This window comes from Ursus arctos, unplaced genomic scaffold (assembly GCF_023065955.2).
Source record: "Ursus arctos isolate Adak ecotype North America unplaced genomic scaffold, UrsArc2.0 scaffold_33, whole genome shotgun sequence".
Classification (NCBI taxonomy): domain Eukaryota; kingdom Metazoa; phylum Chordata; class Mammalia; order Carnivora; family Ursidae; genus Ursus; species Ursus arctos.
The window spans coordinates 5,827,738-5,847,187 of NW_026623019.1; the positions used below are offsets into that span (position 1 = coordinate 5,827,738).

Here is a 19,450-nt window from a genome sequence, read left to right on the forward strand (position 1 = left end):
ACAAATAATACTCCCCCCACCCCCACAATTGCATACATGTGGTAGGCAGGCCAGAAATTGAGAGAGGGACATTTATTTTCCAAACTGTACCATCTGGTAAGATGACCAGCTATCCAGCTGGCCTGGGAATGTTCTGACTTTAGCCCTTAAAGGCCTGCATTCTGGGAAACCCCTGAGTCCCAGGCAAGCCAGGACAGTTTGGTCACCTTAACTCCGGGAAAATGGCACTGAAGATAATATTTTTAAGATAGTTGTTAAAAATGCGTAGTTGACATATTACATTAGTTTTAGGCGTACAACATCGTGGTTGAATCCTTGTCTATATTGCAAAATGATCATCACAGGAAATCCAGTTGCGTTTCCCTAATGATGAGCGATTGTGAGCATCTTTACATCTGTCTGTTGCCATCTGTATGTCTTCTTCAGAGAGATGTCTATTCATGTCTTGAAGCTACCCTCTCAAACTAGCTGGGATTAGGCTCCTTCACATAGTAGGTGGTCAAATTCGATACATTGGTCACCATATGTAGCTACAGAATGTTTTTTCTTGTGATGAGAGCTCTTAAGATTTATTCTCTCCGCAACTTTTATATATGCAATATGGTGTTAGCTGTCATCTCCATGCTGCCCGTTATGTCCCCGTTATTTATTTTATAACAGGAATTGGTCCCTTTGACTCCCCTCACCGCCTGACTCCGGCAATCACCAGCCTGGTCTCTGTATCTGTGAGCTTGTTTGTTTGTGTCCTCGTTTAGGTTCCACATATAAGTGAGATCATATGGTTTTTGTCTTTCTCAAGACTGTTGTTCTGAATGAAGGACACGGCACTGTGGTGAGAGTAAGAAGAGAAAGCCCCATAGCAGACTGACATGATTGCTCACAAAGGGACTCAGTAGTAAATACCCCAGAATGAGAGTCAGAATGAAACAAAAGCCCTGAAATCTTACTAGGATTCAGTTTGACTAAGAAAGTGGCAGCATATTCTTAGTGTTTTGCAGAAATGGTAGAATACCTTTACATTAAAGTGTTGTACATGGACTTGAGGAAACCAAATCAAATATTTTAGTAAAATCTATTAAAGAAGGGTGAATTCTTGATTAGTTACTTTTTTGGAAGAAAATAACGTGAAATAGATTTTTAAATATCAGCCCTGGCACTCAGAGACAGGTGGTTAGAGACATCCCTCTCTCTACCAGGCCTTCATCTCCTCCTGGCTTATCCTCTGGATGTAAAGATTTTAAACAGACGGGAAAGGACCTTCAGCTGGTGGTAGTCAGGGGATTTGGGCTCTAGTGCTCATCTGTCTCTAACTGCTATGTAATCTCACAGAAATACTCAGCCTTTTAGACCTTAGTTTCCCCATCTGTGAAATGGGTGTGATGATCAAATATCCGTTCTCTTACAGGTACAAAATGCTTCTCTGCTGCCAGAAGCAGAGATAGCTCACGGCTTTGGTCCGTGTGCCTTGTTTTTAGACATCACCCAAACTCCTCATACTCAGCCTAGCGAGCATTTCCGAGGGACTGAATTGGGGCTGCACCCACGGAGCCCCTATTAGGTGGAATGTACGTGGTCATGATGCGCCCCAGCTTGCCAGTGGCTCGCATGCTAGCCCGGGAGGCTGGCGTACCCTTGTGTCACTGAATGTGAGGCAGATGGTGAGATGCATTTAACAGAAGTACAGTCCAAAAGTGGGTGAGAGACAGAGCAGGAGGTGGGTAATCTTTGAGAGGGAGATCAAGGAAGGCCTCATTTCTTTTTAAATACATTTGTGAGTTGGCTTATGCATTCATTCATCCAGCCTTTCCTGAGTGTCTTTATGCAGCAGGCCAGTGAGTCTCAGCTGTGGCTCACTAAGGACTTGCCTCCTGTCTACTGAGTCAGAATCCTTGGGATTGGAACTGGGGGTGTGGTCGGTGTGTAGCATCTCTGTGGGAGGAAGAGTGTCTCGGAGGAGAACAGGACTGATAGCCAGTCTGCTAGCCTGGAATGGAAATGCTAACATTTAAGACATTTCTCCTGATCTCTGGGAACTTGCAGCTTAGCAGAGGATATAAAAACATGTGCCCAGAACGCGTTCTACCAGGTGGAACTTTGACAATAGTATGGAGCAAATGTTATCAGAGTAGAAAGGAGGAGGAAGGAAGGCACTTCTGGAAGCCTTCGTGGAGGAGGTGGTATTTCCATGTGGGCCTTGAAGGGAGGGGATTGGATTATGATAGAGTTAATGGAGGGGAGGGGTGGGAGGTGAGAAGGCACGGGGCACTGGCAGCTTCTAGAAGTTAGACCAGCTTGGGGGAGTAGTGGGTGCCAAAGCGGAGTGTTGAGGAACTGTGGAAGCCAGGCTGAGGAGTTTGGGTTTTGTTGTAAGGCAGTAGGGGGCTTTTGTAAGTTCATTCCAGGATTTAGCACATTTGACTGTAGGATGATGACTTTGGCTGCAGACCAGATTTTTATCCTCTACCTCTGATGAATCAGCAAATTCTGTGTGCCCAAAGTCACTCTGGATGGAGAGCTTTGGAACGAATTTGACTATGAATTTGTAAACAAGGCCATGATCAACTGTGACAAAGGATAACAGAGTCACAGAAAGGCCCTCTGGCTTGCCCAGGACCATCCAGTGTTTATCGTACATTAACTAAAGAGAATGATTGTATCCAAATTGCTAAAGTTCTTTAGGAATCTTTGGAAAATGGTATTTGTGCTTTTCATAATCAAATGGCCAATTCTGTCTCAAGAGTTTAGGCATTGGTACCCACTCCCCTCCCAAAGATGAATGAATGAAAGGATGAACTCAGTCACTCAACAAATACTAAATACCTGCATTAGTATTCAGTACCTACGAGGTCCTGGGATGAGCTGTTCAGCGAGGATTCCCTGTGCCAGTTTCAGTCGAGACGCAGACACAGACATTAACCGAATACTGGCCAGGTGTCACTGGCAAAGTGCCGTGAACGAGGGGGAGGTCCAAGTGCAGGTCGTAGGGGTGCCAACTTCCTCTCCAGGAGGGGGCTTTGCCGAGCAGTCAGTGATTGGACTGAGCTCTGAAGGTGGGTAGGGGTTCACACAAGTGGGGATCAGGGTTGGGGCGGCAGCATTCCAGGCAGGGGAAGCAGTGTTGGCCAATGCTGTGGATGGGAGCAGATGCCTCCCGTCTGAGAGCTAGAAGGCACTGGTACGATCTGTGGTTAAGTTTGGGTCTGAGTAGCCTAAAGTAAATGAGATGAAACATACAATCCTTGCGGCAGAAAACAGTCAGGGTTACATTTTGTGTTAAACATTTGTGGATTAAATTTCTAAGCATAAAAGCAGGATGGAGAGAAATATCTGAAATGCTCAGAAAAGTACAAAACATTTGTGGATTAAATTTCTAAGCGTAAAAGCAGGATGGAGAGAAATATCTGAAATGCTCAGAAAAGTACAAAGAAGAGTCACTCCCAGCCACACGCCCAAACACAAGCCATTCTTCACATTGCCGTTGCTTTTATTGTCCGGTGTATCTTATGCGTGGGGTTAATGAAAACATTGAAACCACACTATGTATACTATTTTCACGTCACTGCTGCTGCTTGCTCCTAAGTTATAAATACCAACCCACGGCGTTCTGTACTCGGAGTCTCCTTTTCAGCGGCTGCATTAACACTCCACCCTGGTTTTGTGTGTTGGGCAGGTTCTACCCTTGCTCTCAGTCCTCGTGGAGGAAGATCCACGAGAGGGTGTGCAGTCTCCTGACATCCCACAGAGCCCAGCAACACCTGCACAAGGTAGGGCTTCTGAGACGTCGGAATCTTGGCCGACAAAATCACATGGGAACTGGGACGTCAGCTAGGGCTGGGGGCAGGGGGCGGAGACAGACATTAATCCAGTAACCACAGAGATAAATGTAAAATTAGGACACTTACCGAGGAGGGTGCCTGGTGTCCTGAGAGTGTCTGAAAGGGGGTATTTGACTCGGTGGGGAATCAGGGCAGGCTTCCCTGAGGAAGAGACAAGGGAGCTTCTGTCTGAGCGATGAGTCACAGCGAGTTTGCAGCCAGGCAGAGGTCCTGCAGTGAGAGAGAGCACGGTCCTTTCAATGAGAGAAGACAGGCCCTGAAGCCCGAAGCCCATCCCCTTGCACCATGCACAGGAATCCCAGTCCAGGAAAGTTGTGGTCTGTGTGAGGCCACAGCGTGGAAGAAAATGTTAAAAGTTGATAAGGTGTTTTGGCTGTTTGACCTGTGGGGTGTGCGGAGTGTTTCTAACCCATAGATAGATACACCCAGTACTTTGTCTACTGCAGATGTGCAGCCATTAGCCAAGGGACCTGGTCATCATGTCAAAAGAATTCAGATGAAAGGTTAGCAGTGCCCCCAGTGGTTGGATTTAAGGGTACCGCGTCATAGTCAAAGGGGTCGTCTTGGTCTTGACTTATTTAACAGGCGTAGCCCAGATTTATAGGATGACACTTATAAATGAATATTGATTTTCACGGGGTGGGGTTGTAAATTACTTTCCTTCCTCTTGGCAAAGTCATTGGCTTTGCTTTGTTAATTTCCAATCTTTTCAAGTAAGGGAATCCATTTAAAATGTAAAAAGAAGGAAAGGGTGGGAGGGAGAAGAACAAGAAAGAAGAAAGTATCCGTGTGCACACATGTGGAGCAAACCCCCCGTGTATGGCACGCATGGGGTCCATGGGTCTCTTAAATGCAAAACCACGCATCTGAGTAGCATTGATTTATATGACACTGTGAGTAACGCAGTTGCTGGCTTGACTTTTGTTGTAGGAATATTCTATCTCTGAAGCAAAGTATATCCTTGAAAGACCAAGCTACCCGCTGAAGAAATACCCAGTGCATGAACAGAGATATTTTTAAGCTGCTGTCTTATGTAAGTAACCAGCTTAAGTGTTGCTTCTTATTTTGATTTGCTTAAATAATTTCTTGCTGTCAGGATGAAGTAACTAGAAAATGTGGTGGACAGGAGATGGGGTGGAGACCCCAAGAACCACGCAGGAGAATGATAGCACATGCATCTGTGGTCTGCCAGGCCTGTCTCTGTCTCTCTTTCTCTTCCCTCCCTCCCTCCCTCCCACCCTCCCTCCCTCCCCTCTTCTTTCATGGTAACTCTTCTAGCTCCTTGAACACAGGCTCTTTCCTGCTGCAGGGCCTTTGCACGTGTTATGCTTTCTGTCTGGAATACTGCTTCCTGACCCTGCTTGGGTCACTTCTCTTTATCCACTGGTCTCATGACTTTCCAGGATACTTCCTTCCCCTCCAAGGCATACCTTTTTAGTGCCCCACCCTTTTCTTTCCTAAAGCTGACACCATTTGTTGTTATATTTGTATATGGGTTGATTGCCCCGTCTATTAATGAAATATTCCCGAGGTCAGGGACTCTGTCTGTCCTGCTCACTAGTTTGTAGCCGGCTTTGGCACCCAACAGTGGAATCCCATTTAACGTAGATGACGTCAACTCCATATGCCAGGTGTGCGTCCTGAGTGAGAGCCTATGTCCCGCCAGCCTGCTACCATCCTGATAGCACATGATCTGCCACTGTGGTTGGTGCTGAGTAAATATATTTTCATGAGTGAGTATGGAATGGGGTGATGAGGCAGCTGTAGAATTTGGGTCTGTGGTCAGTAGTTGGCCGTACTGTGGGGTGACGTCATTCCTGAGGTGTTCTCTTCTTATCCCTTCCTACCAGGGCCTGGAATTATGATAGCTCTTCCTTTTTTTTTTAAAGATTTTTTTTATTTATTTGACAGAGATAGAGACAGCCAGCGAGAGAGGGAACACAAGCAGGGGGAGTGGGAGAGGAAGAAGCAGGCTCATAGCAGAGCCTGATGTGGGGCTCGATCCCAGAACGCTGGGATCACGCCCTGAGCCGAAGGCAGACGCTTAACCGCTGTGCCACCCAGGCGCCCCTATGATAGCTCTTCCTTATCAAGTGCTTCCCGAGCACCAGGAACTGGTGCAAACACTTCACGAGCATTAGATGAGTTAATATCTAATTCTCACAGCACCCCTGTGAAGTAGGTTCTGTCATTAGTTCCATTTCACAGATAGGGAAACTGAGGCATGGGGAGGTTTAGGTGCCTTGTTCAAGGTCACATAGCCAGTGAATGTCACGGCTAGGAATATGAACTTGGGTGGTCTGGCTTCAGCAACCATGCTTTTATTTTTTGTTTGTTTTTAAATTTTTTAAAAGGATTTTTATTTATTTTTATTTATTCATTTGAGAGAGAGAGAGAGAGAGCAAGCAAGAGCATGAGCAAGGGGTGGGGGCAGAGGGAGAGGGAGAAGCCAGCTCCTTGCTGAGCAGGGAGCCTGATGCGGGCCTTGAGCCCAGGACCCCAGGATCATGACCTGAGCCGAAGGCAGACGCTTCACCGACTGAGCCACCCAGGTGCCCCAGCAACCATGCTTTTAAACCATTACATTCTGTTGCCTCCCCAAACCTGGAGAGTGTGATGGGGAGCCCTGGGGAGAAAGAGCAGAGCCCTTTGGAATCCGAACAGGGTCTGCGGACAGCGCCCTTGGTCATCTCCCGTGAGGAGCCTCTGCTGTTGTGTCTGCAGCAGCCACGCCCTAGCAACATCACAATACTTACGGATCTTTTTAAGCCATGAAGGAGTGTGGGTTGAGATGCTAGGTGTTCACTGTAGTCAGGCTTCTGAAAGTCTGGCTCAAGGGCCATTCATGCTTTAGGGCGCAAGCCACCTTGTCCCCAGGCTGGCCGGGGCTCCCCGCCGTCAGCACCGGGGAATGCAGAGGACAGCTCGGTGATAGCCCATTGTGCAGGCTTCAACCTCAGAACGTTCTGCTTGGTCGATGAAAGGATGGATTCTGGGCCACTTACTCTCCAGTTGCCAAAACGGTCATCTAGGTATTTATTAGGCAGTTATACAGAACGTAGCCCACATAATGACCACCGTGGGAACGTGGCCCACATAATGACCAACATGGGAACGTGGCCCACGTAATGACCGAATGCCAAATTGTGTTGACTTTCAGCGTGGGGGACGTCAGGTTACATAGAACCAGCTGATACGAGGATGCTGATGGGAGAAGACAGAGAGAAGGAAGGAAAAAAATGAGTACCTTCTGTCTTAGAAAGTGGGTTTCCTTGGGGCACTTGGCTGGCTCAGTCAGTGGAGTGTGAAGCTCTTGAACTCAGAGTCATGAGTTCGAGCCCCATTTTGGGGGGAGAGTTTACTTAAAAAAAAAGAAAAGAAAGAAAATGGGTTTCCTTCATGACCCGAGTTCCCACCCGGTGGTTTGGATTGTGCTCGGAGGCCTTTTCTGGAAGCTCTCCATACCACCCCCTGCACCCCCACATTTCGGGTCATGCATTTGTGGTGAGGCAGGGGTGCTGGAGGGCCGTGTTAGTGAAAGTGGTGGTGGTTGTAAAGAAACACAGGTGACTTTGGCTCGTTTTAAGCAAACAGGGCATTTATTAGAAGGATGCTGGGTGTGTCAGTGAATCCAGAGAGGATCTAAATAAGCAGGACCAGGCTGCTAAAATGGGACGGCTAGAGTCCCCCCTCGGGTCAGGAAGACAGCCCTGGCGAGGAGGATCGCAGAAGACCCGGTGGGCTCCCACTGCTTGTCCCCAGCCCTGCTTTTCTCAAAGACTCCCTCCTGCTTGCAGCTCTAGTTCTTATCTCTTACCTTTTCCACTTCTGTGCTTTCGCTGTTGAGCAGGTGTCCCTCTCCTGGATTCCTGGTGATCTCAAGACTGGGGGAAATGAAACAGTAGACTCTTAATGCGGACGGGCCAGTGATTCTTAGCCAAAAACAGTGAATCCAATTGTCTGACAGGGGAACGGGTGGAAGAATTGGTTGGGGGGGGGGGTGGTTGGAATGCATCTATTTCTCCCTATTCTGGATGATTTGGGACTTGGTACTTTTAGTATAAAATAGATGATCCCTTGTCTACTTAAAAATGGTTAAAATTTTAGAAAACATACACAAAATTTTGTGTTATGTGAATTTTGCCACCAAAAAAAAAAAAAATCCCATAAACCAGTTCCCACCCCCTCCTGGATTATACCTGGTTCTCTTGGAAGGTGTGATTTTCTCTGTGTCATGGTCCTTACCGAGGGTGGGAGATGGCAGCCCGTGTCTGGCATGAGCTCGCTGAGACTCCACCTTCAAGGACGGGCTCACAGGGCCCCCTTCTGTGACACCTCCTGGGCCGTCAGGCAGACCCAGGCCCTGTGCCTTCTGCTCCCAAACCTCCCTCCACTTAGCACCTCATCCCTCTGGCCTTGTGTCATAGTTGGTTTTCCTTATGATAACCCTCCCAAGAAGGGGACAGGGACTGATCAGAGGGCCCCAGCTCTGGCCCACTGAGTGTCCCACCACCGTGGCTGGCCTGCAGCAGGAGCCAGCCCGCCAGGAATGCTCCCAGCCGGAGGGTGGCCAAGGAACTCAGCCTCATGTCCTCAGACACAGACAAGAATTGTAGCACAGAAACCTCTCAAAACTTAAGGAGGAGCGAAATGGAAATAAACCAAGAAAGAAACCAAAAAAGATAGAAATTCATTAGAATCCTGGCTTCTGCTGTGTCCCGGCTCAGTAGGCCTCCAGGTCCTAAGACAGTGGCTTGTGTGGCTTCCAACCTCACTTGTCCCCAGTGGGCTGGTAGGAGCCACGGTACTCCCTCTTGCAGGGGTCCCTTCATCTGTGTTACAACCAAAGCACAAAGCCAGCTGCCCTGCAGATGCCTGGCTCCGACCTTGGGGCCCTCTCTCTGACTCAGTCACCGGCTTCCAAGGGGCCTGTTATTTGGTGGCTTATGGGGATCGATACAATGGATAATGACACACCTCCCTTCGTCCCAGGACCTCTGGTCTCGCCAGTCTGACAGACCACGCAGGTGGTGACCGTGCCCCCAAAACACAAGGCACATCCCGGGGTCAGCGTCCTCAGTGAACATTAGAATCAGCTGGGGAGCTCTGAAAACTTCTGATCCCTGGGCCTTCCTCTGGACCGATTTTATTGGAATCTCTTTGGGTGGTGCCTGGAAAGGGTCCTTTTATAAATGTTCTTCGGGAGATTCTGGTACACACTTAGGATTGAGAATCTTGCAGGTGGCTGCAAGCACCTTGAGTTGGGGGACTTGGAACACCCCCCCCCCAATCCTATACTGACTCTGTGCTGAAAAATACGTTCCTGTTCCACAGAATAGGATGGGGGCATGTTTAACAGTTTGGCGCAGTTTCTGTGCATTTGCTACGAGCCGGGGGCTATGCTAACTCCTCAGGAGAACCCTAAGAGGTAGATCCTTGGCTTATGGTCATCCTGATGTGACGCAAAGAAGGCTGGTCGCTTGCCCAAGGTCACGCAGCTGCTCTGTCCCGTTACCTAAGGCGGCCTCGTCCTGCCCTGGGGCCGTAGAGCGGACTCAGACCCCGAGGGATCCCAGGTAGGGCTGCGCGCCTAGACTGGGCTAGAGTGACATCACCGTCTTCTCCGGCGTGCTGATTGTCTTTTTCTCTGTAGCACGTGTAGGGTGTGAAATTTCCGATTTCGCCAGGGAACCTGAAGGAAAGCTGGAGGAGCGTCATGAAGGACTCACTCACAGAGCCAACGGACACGTCCTTAGAGAACTGAACAACAGTTTTTGTTATGTGTGTCGAATCACCAGTGTCTCACCCCTTTCGAATCAAACCCTGTACTCAGTCTTTTGTGCCCAGGTAAGAGTCATTGATTAAAGTGTTTCCTGTGTGGGGCTCATAGTTTCTTGTGAAGTCGGAGAGTTTGTGTTGTAGTTTGTTGGTGTGTTTGTTTGAGCTCCAACTAGAGAATAACCGTAGTTGGGTGGCAGGTCCTTTTTCATTTAGAAAGCACTTTTTAGAATTCTAATGAAAGTGTCAGGATGCCTTTTCAGGTGCTCCTCGTTTGTGGCACTACATGTGTGGTTTTTTGTTTTTGTTTTGTTCTGTTTTAAGATTTTACTGATTTATTTGAGAGAGACAGAGAGCAAGCACGAGTGGGTGGAGAGGCAGAGGGAGAAGCAGACTCCCCGCTGAGCAGGGAGCCCAACAACACAGAGGGGCTTGATCCCGGCACCCGGGGATCATGACCTGAGCAGAAGGCAGATGCTTAACGACTGAGCCACCCAGGTTCCCCGTTGGATGTGTTCTTGAAAAGTTTTTAAATTTTTCCTTCCTTCCACCTCCTCTTCCTCCCTCCCCCCTTCTCCTGCCTTCTTTCCCTCCCCCTCCCTCCCCCTGTCTCCTGCATTCCCTCCTTCCCCCTCCTCTGGCCTCCCTCCCTCCTTCCACCCTTCCTTCCTCCACTTAGATTTTACATGAGCTAGAGGAAGCTGCTATTTGGACGAATAACCTGATAAATCCTCCAGGAAAACACTGTCAACCGTATTTTCTTTTTGGTAAATCTGTTTTTTGTGGTTTGTTTTTTAGTGTTAGGCTTGAGTTACAGAAGTCCACTGAAAACTTAGGAAGAGGGAGCCTTTCATCTGGAGAATCCAGAACTTGCTTTAAAGGTTCACTTTCAAGGAGACATTTGTAAGAGGAGACTAGTTTCTTTGGGGTACAGTTTAAACCACTCCTTCTGTCACCTGCCTCCCCTGCCCCCTTTTCCCAGCAGTGCTTAATAAATTTATACCAGGAACAAAGCCTTCCTCATATATTTCTCTGAAAGAGCTACTTTAAGTAAATATACTCTGCAAATACGACTGCCAAAACCAGATTCAGAATTAACTAGAAGGGCACCCTGGTGAAATGCTCACACAGACTGAGGGAGCACGAGGAGGAGGAGGACAGGCCAGGGTGACGTGGGGCTGGACGCGCATTTGTCTTCCTGGGGACAGGCCCAGGGCAGAGGGGCCTGAAAACGGGAGTCTTGGTCCTTCCTTCACATTATAACCCGGCATTTTCCTCTACCTACCATACCCTAAATCCCTTTTAGTTTTTTTTTTTATAATATTTTTTTATTATGTTAGCCTTTTAGTTTTTAAAGGATTCAGTGGAAGTCAAATTTCCTTCTCTCATTATGACCACAAGAATTGGTTTGTTAGGTAAATTAGGAAAACAACATTAATAAAGGAGAAAAAAACCTTACAAAAACAATAAAACAAAGTTCATTTATTCTCTTCTCAGACTTTCAGCCAAGTAAAGGCACGTGTGTTACAACAAGCATTTCATCCACTTTGGAAAACAGACAAATGCTTGATTACACCTGCTTATCCGTTCCAGGTGTGTCTGAGGCTATAGTTGTCAGTTACTTTGACGTCTAGTAGTCATTAAAAATAAAAACTGTGTTACATGAAGGCTGTGACACAAGGCTCAGAAAAGAGCTCCTTTTAAAGGACATAGGCAGCTCGAGGAAACCCTTTCTAGTGGATTGGTATCCCACGTCAGTTACCGCTCAAATAGATACCGGGACAGTCACTGTTCAGTTTTTCTGAAATGGTTTGAGCATAGCTCCTTGATTCAGTTTAGGTATAAGATCTTAAAGGCCCATTCTTATTTAAAATCTTTTCCGTTTCTTTGTTTTTGTTTCTGTTTTGCAAATCAATCTTTTTCTCACTTTCTCATCAGCTAACTCTGTTGTTTATCCTTATTTTACTTTTTTATGTCTCAAGGAATTATTTCCATTTTGAGGAATCACATTGGGGCCAGGATTGCAGTTGAGGTATTTTGCTTTTGGGGTATATAAGAATGTGAATAATTTTGCGATGGGTTGGGGTTTCTTTGGGAACATCTGTGTCATTAAACGTGATAAAACATTCCCACCTGTCTTGCTCTGATTTATTACTCTTTTTTGACTTGCACAGTTGCAGATCTGTCAAAGCCTGGACCATATTTTCCAACCAGGTATGATGGGGTCTGGGTTTGCACAGGCTCCTGGGAGAATCTCTTTGGGAATCTCCCGGGAAAATCTCCTGCGCCCTCCGCGCAAAAGCCACTGTACAAAGAGGCCATTTTCCTAAGGTCACTTGACTGACCCAAAGTTAGCTGAAACCTACAGACCCGGAGTTCTAAATAAGCTTTAAAAAATGAGAGTGCACACGATATGTTTAACATAAAAGACGGTGGTTTTAAATGCATAAGTGAAAGGACTGATGAGTCACGTGCAAGTTCAGCCTAGCCCCCGGATGCCTGGCTGCTGTTAATAATGGGGCCATGACTCTACTCCATTAGTTCCATTAAAGGAGCCCTCTGGCCTGTCTGGGGGCAGCCAGGGGAAAGGGCATGCCTTCCTGTCCATGGGTGACCCGTGATCCCGCTGGCGCTACTGTCCTCTGAATCGGTGACCCACCCCCCACTCCTCAGGGACGTGCGGGTTTGGAGCTCCCGGGTCCTGGGAGCCTTGCGGGCGCTGAGATAGTGCTTCACCCCGAGGCTCCTTGGGTCTGCTCCCACCGCCCCCCCTCCACGCGGGGTCCAGCAGCAGCTGTAGCTGTTTTGTTCATTAGAGCAAACAGCCTATGCCAAGTTTCACCTTCAGAGCTAGGCAATTGGGCACAAACAGTCACGCCTAGGACTAGAGCTTTTCGTTGGTGCAAACGGGTGATTTTCAGGATGCGTGGGTTGTTGAAGCTTCTTCAGCAGAGTAAGGAGCTCTGAGTCTGAGATTTTCCCCTGGGGATTCCGTATCTTTTACAGTTATCCTCCAGCACTCCCGTAAATAGGTATTTTTCTTATCTTTATTTTGAAAGTGCCCTGTTGCCCTGTTGTACTATCAGTCCTCCTCATCTACCTGTAAGAATCACCTGCTGGGGTTCATTTGCTCTCTCTGGCTCTGTGCGGACCACAGCTGTGCCTCTAGTAAGACAGACAATAAACGTAACGTATGGGCTGGGTTTGCTTTGTCCGTGTGGGAGGGTCACATGGGGTGGGGGGCAGGGAACCTTCATTTCAACACCAGGAACTCCAAGGTGGCAGCCCTGAAGGCCACCAAGGCCTGCCCCAGATAAGGTGAAGGGGATTTGGGGGCTGCTAGACTGCCGCGTCACCGGAATTCGGACTTTATTTTTATTATTGTTTTTTTAAAGATTTGTTTTAGAGAGAAAGAGCACGAGTGGGGGGGCAGAGAGAGGGAGAGAGAGACTCTCAAGCAGACTCGGTGCTCAGGGTGGAGCCGGACACGGGGTTTGATTTCACGACCCTGAGATCACGACCTGAGCCGAGACCAAGAGTTGGATGCTCAACTGCACCGCCGAGGCGCCCCCAGAATTAGGAGTTTAAAAGGAAGAGGGAGAAGAGAAACGTCTGGCAACAGAGAGTTTGCGCTAAGGTAGGAGTTGAAGGTCACATGTTGGGTTGTGACTGGTCGGGATGCTTCTGAACCAGCTGGGCTGTGTTTCTGCCTGTCCTGTTGAGCTTGAATGGGTGTGGAGGGCGATCTGTTCTAGGCTTTTCCACAGAGGAGGCCAGGACAAGGGCAACGGTGAGCGAGAGCTACAACCATCTAACTTCGGGAGACTTGGGATCCCAGTAAAATGGAGGAAGGCATTTTTTCCTCCTTCCTGCCTGCGCGCTCTCATGTTTCTATTCCTTTGTTGAGTGCCTCAGTTTGCCAGGCTGTTATCAGGAGCTGCCCCAGGGCATCATAGTGAGGGCTCTAGAGTGAGAACACCTGTGTTTGAATCCCGCTTCTGCCGTCTACTGGGTGAGTGACTGGGGCATAAAGTGACTTAGAACCTCTTTGTGTCTCAGCGTCTGTGTGTAATGGAAGCAGTTACCGTATCTGCTTTGTAACGTTACTCCTTACGGACGAGTTAGCACATTGCAAGCACTTTATATCAGTGCCTGGCACAAAAGAAGCCTCAGTAAGTGCCAGCTGTTATTATATGCATCTCATTTCATTATTTGAGGAAGGCATTTGGCCTCCTGCCCACTTTTTTTTTTTTTTTTTTTTTTTTTTTTTGGCTAAAGATACCGAGGCTTAGAAAAGCTAATGCATGTCAGAGCCTATTTCCAAGCCCTGGTCTGTTTTGTCTTTCAACCTCATATTCTTTCTACCACTTTCTGCCATCCCCTTGTTTGTAACCTGATTGTCCCCGAGGCTTATGCATACTGGATAATTCAACCTAAGGGGTTTGCAGAAATGAACTCAGAACATTTGAGTAGAGTGACAGGGCAACTAAGGTCTCCTGACAGGAGTTGGAACGAGGTTAACTGCTTCTTGTTTAGGCCAACAAGAGATGTTTCTGCTCTGATTTCCTGTCACTGGAATATTACATTTGTAAATAGTGTGTTTAGGAAGCCAGCTCCCTTCCCCTGCCCCCAATTAGAAATCCCTGTTCCTCCAGGAACTGACACTTACTTAAATGGTATCTTGAACAGAGATAAATATCACACCTGTTTCAGTGCGATGACTTGCAGGGACAGACCGTGTGTAATAGGTGTCATTGCTGGAAACTGGGTTCACAGTGAGAAAACGCGCTGTTGTGAAAGTTCACGCATCCTTGCATAAGTGAAGTTCGACATGGGTGAAGGATACCATCCTGTGTTCATGGAGTCCTGTGGTCTCCCAGCCCTGACAGTTCACTACATTCATTCCTTAGTCTTATATGGAATCACTCGATTTGTATTTATTAAGCTCCTACTATGTGCCAGAAGCAGTGGGGTTTGAAACAATCATGAGTGACGGGGACTGGGTGAAGTGGAGAGTATAAGTCCACCCCCTCTATCTCCCGCAAGGTGTTCAAATTATTCAAGTTCAAATCTGAAACAGCAAAAGGCGCTGTGGTCACATAAACCTGGTTTGAAGCTAAATCTTGTCCACAGACATGTGTTTTGACTTGTATTTAAGAATATTGAATAATGAGGGGCACCTGAGTGGCTCAGTCAAGCATTCGGACTCTTGGTTTCTGCACAGGTGGTCTTGGGGTGGTGAGATCGAACCCCATGTCGGGGTGTGTGCTCAACGTAGCGTCTGCTTGGGATTCTCTCTCTGCCCCTCCCCCTGCTTGCTCACTCTCTCTTTCTAAATAAATAAAATCTTAAAGAATATCGAATAATGATACTGAATCACCAGAAGTTTGTGGAACTCAATTTTATTATGTTATAATCAAGTCTCAAATTAATAAGGCAGTGTCTGATTATGGACCAAGATGCTGTTACTTCTCTGGGTTCCATGAGGTAAATAATGGGTTAGAAATGATGAGGTCTTGGGGCTGAGGGCCAAGAATTTTTGACATCAAGGAATAGGAAGACTAGGTGGAAAAGAGGTTTGGGAGAAGTGAGGAACCTAGAATCTAATGAAAGATCTGTGTATGAAGAAGGAGGAAATACCCTCTAGGGATATCTTCTGAAGTGTCTTAACTGTTAGGCCCGGTGTGTGAGACTTTGTGCTGTAGACAGTAAGAAGCCATTAGAGTTTGGGACGGGAAGGCAGGCAATTCATCTGATGATCCTTTTTCAGGGTGGTTTGGGAGTGGGTAGAGGCTGGCGGCAGGGAGGCTGGGACAAAGCCATTGAAGAAGTCTGGAAATGAGGACAATTGATTCTGGGCTGGGTGGGAGGGTCACAGAGAAGAAACGGGCCATTAAACATCGGGGACGGGAAGAAATAATCAGGCAACTTATTTTAATGGTGCTCTGACCGTGCGTGGGTTTCAGGGAGGGGGAGCCTGGCTCGTCTAAGTCAGCTGGCCGGGGCTGAGTTGCAAAGTGAAGGTGAATTATTTAATCATCAGGAATGAAGTATTGATTTAGAGAATAATTACTCTGCCAACATCAGGACACAGTGTCCTTTATTTCACAGATTTGCATTCTCTGTGACCTGCGTGAGATGAACTCAGGACTGAGAATGAAAGAGTAGGCCAAGTCAAACCTTTCGGGGAGGGATTTTCTTTTCATGCTGTGTCTTTGGCAGTAAGGCCAGAGCAGGCGACATTCAGGATTACTGTGGGGTGAGGTGCTCAGAGGCAGTGGGAGCCTCTCTTGGATTTAGGTGGGGGTTCTTATTACTTCTGAATCTTCTTCCTCCTGTGAAGATCTCATTGTTTTCAATAGAATTTAGAGGCTTATCAAGATACGTGTTGCTTATTCAAGAAGTCCACGGGAAGAGAAGATGCAGGACAGCACCACGCCCAGCTATCATGTCCGCACAGACGCTAAGTCTTGCACGGCTTACTTCACAAAGAGGCAGCAGTGTCGCTGAGGGGCTCCCACCTGCCACTCCCACCAAAGTGGAGAGATTTAAATACTTGCACGAACATGCAACTTCAAACCTTTTGAGGTCAAAGAGGAAAGACGTTATGATGCCAGGTTTCCGTGGAAATAAAGGGGATTTTGAAAACACAGTCGCCAATTTTGAAAAGAGAGACTATGAAAGAAATTCACAAGGTTGCTTTTGGACAACCTCAGTTTTAAAAAAGATGGAGAGGTCAAAGGGAAATGCCCAGTGGAAGTTGGGAATGCGAATCTGAAATTTGACCCGAGGTCAGGGAAGCCACCAAGGATGCCTATAGATTTTGTAGATCACATTTTGGTAATTACCTGCATAGCTGTGGTACTTGAAGCCATAAAAATGAATGCATTTCTGGTGGAGGGTGTGGAGGGAGAGAGAAACCAGGAGGAAATGGAGTTTGTTCATTCAAACCACAAAGGTTTGCGGGGCCCCTGTGTTTTGGCAGTGGGCAGAGGTGAAGCCCCCAGGAAGGGAGGAGCCAGAGGAGCAGAGGTGACTGAAGATGATGGGAGAGCATCAGGACAGTGCTTGTAACATTTTTGTAGTCCAGGGAAGAGAGCTTAGTGGAAAACAAGCTAACGATTGGTGACAAATGGCGCAAGAGAGTAGAAGTTGGCCACTGAGAAAATGCCTGTTGGGTTTACCTGGAGCTTCAGGAGAGCGGTGGGGGGGAAGCCAGACTGCAGGGGATGAAGGTGTTGGTGAGTGGGAGGAAGTGGAGGCCGAGCCCGAGGACTGCTGTGCAGCCCCCGAACTTCAGCAAGAAAAGGAAGGAGAAATAGGGTGCCTGATTTTATCCTGCCCTCTTCCCACCTCTGGTTTCAGAACAGCAGGAACTGTTGGCAGGATTGGGTTTTGAATGAAAGATATGAAAGTGATCTGAAGCAAGGATCTGGTAACACCGTACTGACTATCAGGGAGGTCAGGTAGGGTGAGTAGGGGATGTGGGAAATACTACGGATGCACTCTGATCTTTGCTAGAACAGGAGAATGAGGAGGGGCAGTTTGAATAAAATCGATCCCAACAAATGAAATGACAGATGCTTTAAAGAAAATGAATAACTTTGAAGGAGGTGACAGCTGTATACTTTCATGCATTCCCTTTTTACTTTGTAGGTGTATTTTCAGCTTTATTGAGATATAATTGACAAAACTGTAATATATTTAAAGTGTACAGTGTGATCATTTGATACATGTATCCATCGGGAACGGATTTGCATCACTGGGTTAATGAACACATCCATCACCTTGCGTATTTACTTTTTTTTTTTTTTTTTTTTTTCGGTGAGAACTCGTAAGTTCCGCTCTCTTAGTAACTGTGAGACATGCAGTACGGTGCCATCAGGTATGGTCACACGTTGTACAGTAGATGGACGTTTGTACCCGTTCACCAACCCTTCCGTTTCCCCCACCCCCCATCCCTGACAAGCCACCAGTCTACTCTGTGAAGTTCACTGTTGCTGTTTCTCAGCCTTCACGCATAAGTGATACTGTGCGGTATATTTTTTCCTTTTTTTAAAATTTATTTATTTATTTGACAGAAAGTGAGAGAGAGAGCACAAGCTGGGGGAGTGGCAGGCAGAGGCAGGGGGAGAAGCAGGCTCCTGGCTGAGCAGGGAGTCCGATGCAGGGCTCGATCCCAGGGCCCCGGGATCCTGACCTGAGCCAAAGGCAGACCCTTAACCGATTGAGCCACCCAGGCTTCCTGCAGTATATTTTTCTTTTTCTGTCTGGCTTATTTCACAGCATAATTCCCTCTAGGTTTATCCATGTTGTAGCAAATGGCAGGATTTCCTTCTTTTTGTTTTTAAGATATTTGACTTATGGTTCCATTGTGTGTATCGCGTTCATTTTACCTGTTCATCCATCCATGGACATTTAGGGTTTTTTCCCATCCTGGCTGTTGTGACTAGTGCGGCAGTGAACACGGGAGTGCAGATATCTTTTTGAGGTGGTGATTTCGTTTCCCTTGGGAATGTACTCCATCTTTGTTTTTCTTTTTCAAGATTGCTTTGACTCTTTGGTGGTCTTTTGTGGTTCCATACAGAAAGAGAAGATTGTTGTTTCTATTCCTAAAAAATACCATTGGAATTTTACTGGGAATTGGGTTGAATCTATAGAAAGCTTTGGGTTGTATGGACATTTTAAAATGTTAATTCTTCCAATCTATGAGCCTGGAATATCCTTCCATTTATTTGTGTCTCTTTCAGTTTCTTCCGTCAATGTTTTAGTTTTCAGAGTACAGGTCTTAACACCTCTTTGGTTAAATTTATTCCAAAGTATTTTACTCTTTTTGATGCTGGTGTACATAGAATTGCTTTCTTAATTTCTTTTTCTAATAATCTGTTGTTAGTTTATAGAAACTCAACTGATTTTTGTGTATTGATTTTACGTCCTGTCACTTTCCTGAATTTGTTTATTCTAACAGTTTTTTGGTGGTGTCTTTTGGGTTTTCTATATATAGTCTCAGGTCATCTGCAAACAGACAATTTTACTTCTTCCTTTCTGATTTGGATGCCTTTTATTTATTTTCCTTGCTTATTGCTCTGACTAGGACTTCTCGTACTACGTTGAACAAAAGTAGTGAGCGTGAACATTCTTGTTCCTGATCTTAGAGGAAAAGCTTTTCACCATTGAGTATGATGTCAGCTGTGGACTTGTCCTATATGGCTGTTATTATGTTTATGTTCCTTCTGTATGCTGAGAGTTTATCATGAAAGGATGTTGAACTTTGTTGAATTTTTTTCTGCATCTACTGAGATGGCCATATGATTTTTATCCTTCATGTCATTACCATCGTGTATCAATCACATTTACTGATTTGTGGGTGTTGAATCATCCTTGTATCTCAGGAATAAATCCCACTTGATCATGGTGTATGATCCTTTTAATAACTGTGCTGTTGAATTTGGCTTGCTAATATTTTGTTGAGGATTTTTGCATTTATGTTCATCAGGGATATTGGCCTACAATCTTCTTTTTTTGTAATGTCCTTGTCTGCCCCTGATTTCAGGGTAATTCTGGCCTTGGAAAATGAATTTGAAAGTGTTACCTCTGCTCTGTTTTTTTTTTTTTTTAAAGGTTTTATTTATTTACTTGCGAGAGAGTGAGTGAGAGCACATGTGCACATGAGCGGGGGGTGGGGGGCAGGCGGCAGAGGGGAGGGGCAGAGGAAGAAGCAGACTCCCTGCTGAGCAGGCAGCCCGATATGGGGCTCGATCCCAGGACCCTGGGATCATGACCTGAGCTGAAGGCAGATGCTTAACAGACTAAGCCACCCAGGCATCCCTCTTGTA

At 46.7% G+C, this 19,450-nt stretch overlaps 1 protein-coding gene across 5 annotated transcripts in view; it reads left to right on the forward strand.

Annotated features, from left to right (window-relative positions):
- SPATA6L (spermatogenesis associated 6 like) overlaps positions 1-11,743 on the forward strand; it is a 55,806-nt gene extending 44,063 nt beyond the window's left edge. For all 5 annotated transcript variants that reach the window (XM_044391225.3, XM_026519259.3, XM_057305584.1 and 2 more), the window contains 3 exons: positions 3,671-3,764; positions 4,767-4,869; positions 9,490-11,743. In XM_044391225.3, the coding sequence (XP_044247160.2) occupies positions 3,671-3,764; positions 4,767-4,856 (184 nt within the window). In that variant the 3' untranslated portion in view covers positions 4,857-4,869; positions 9,490-11,743. The remainder of the gene's footprint in view (positions 1-3,670; positions 3,765-4,766; positions 4,870-9,489) is intronic.
- The last annotated feature ends 7,707 nt before the right edge of the window (positions 11,744-19,450 follow it).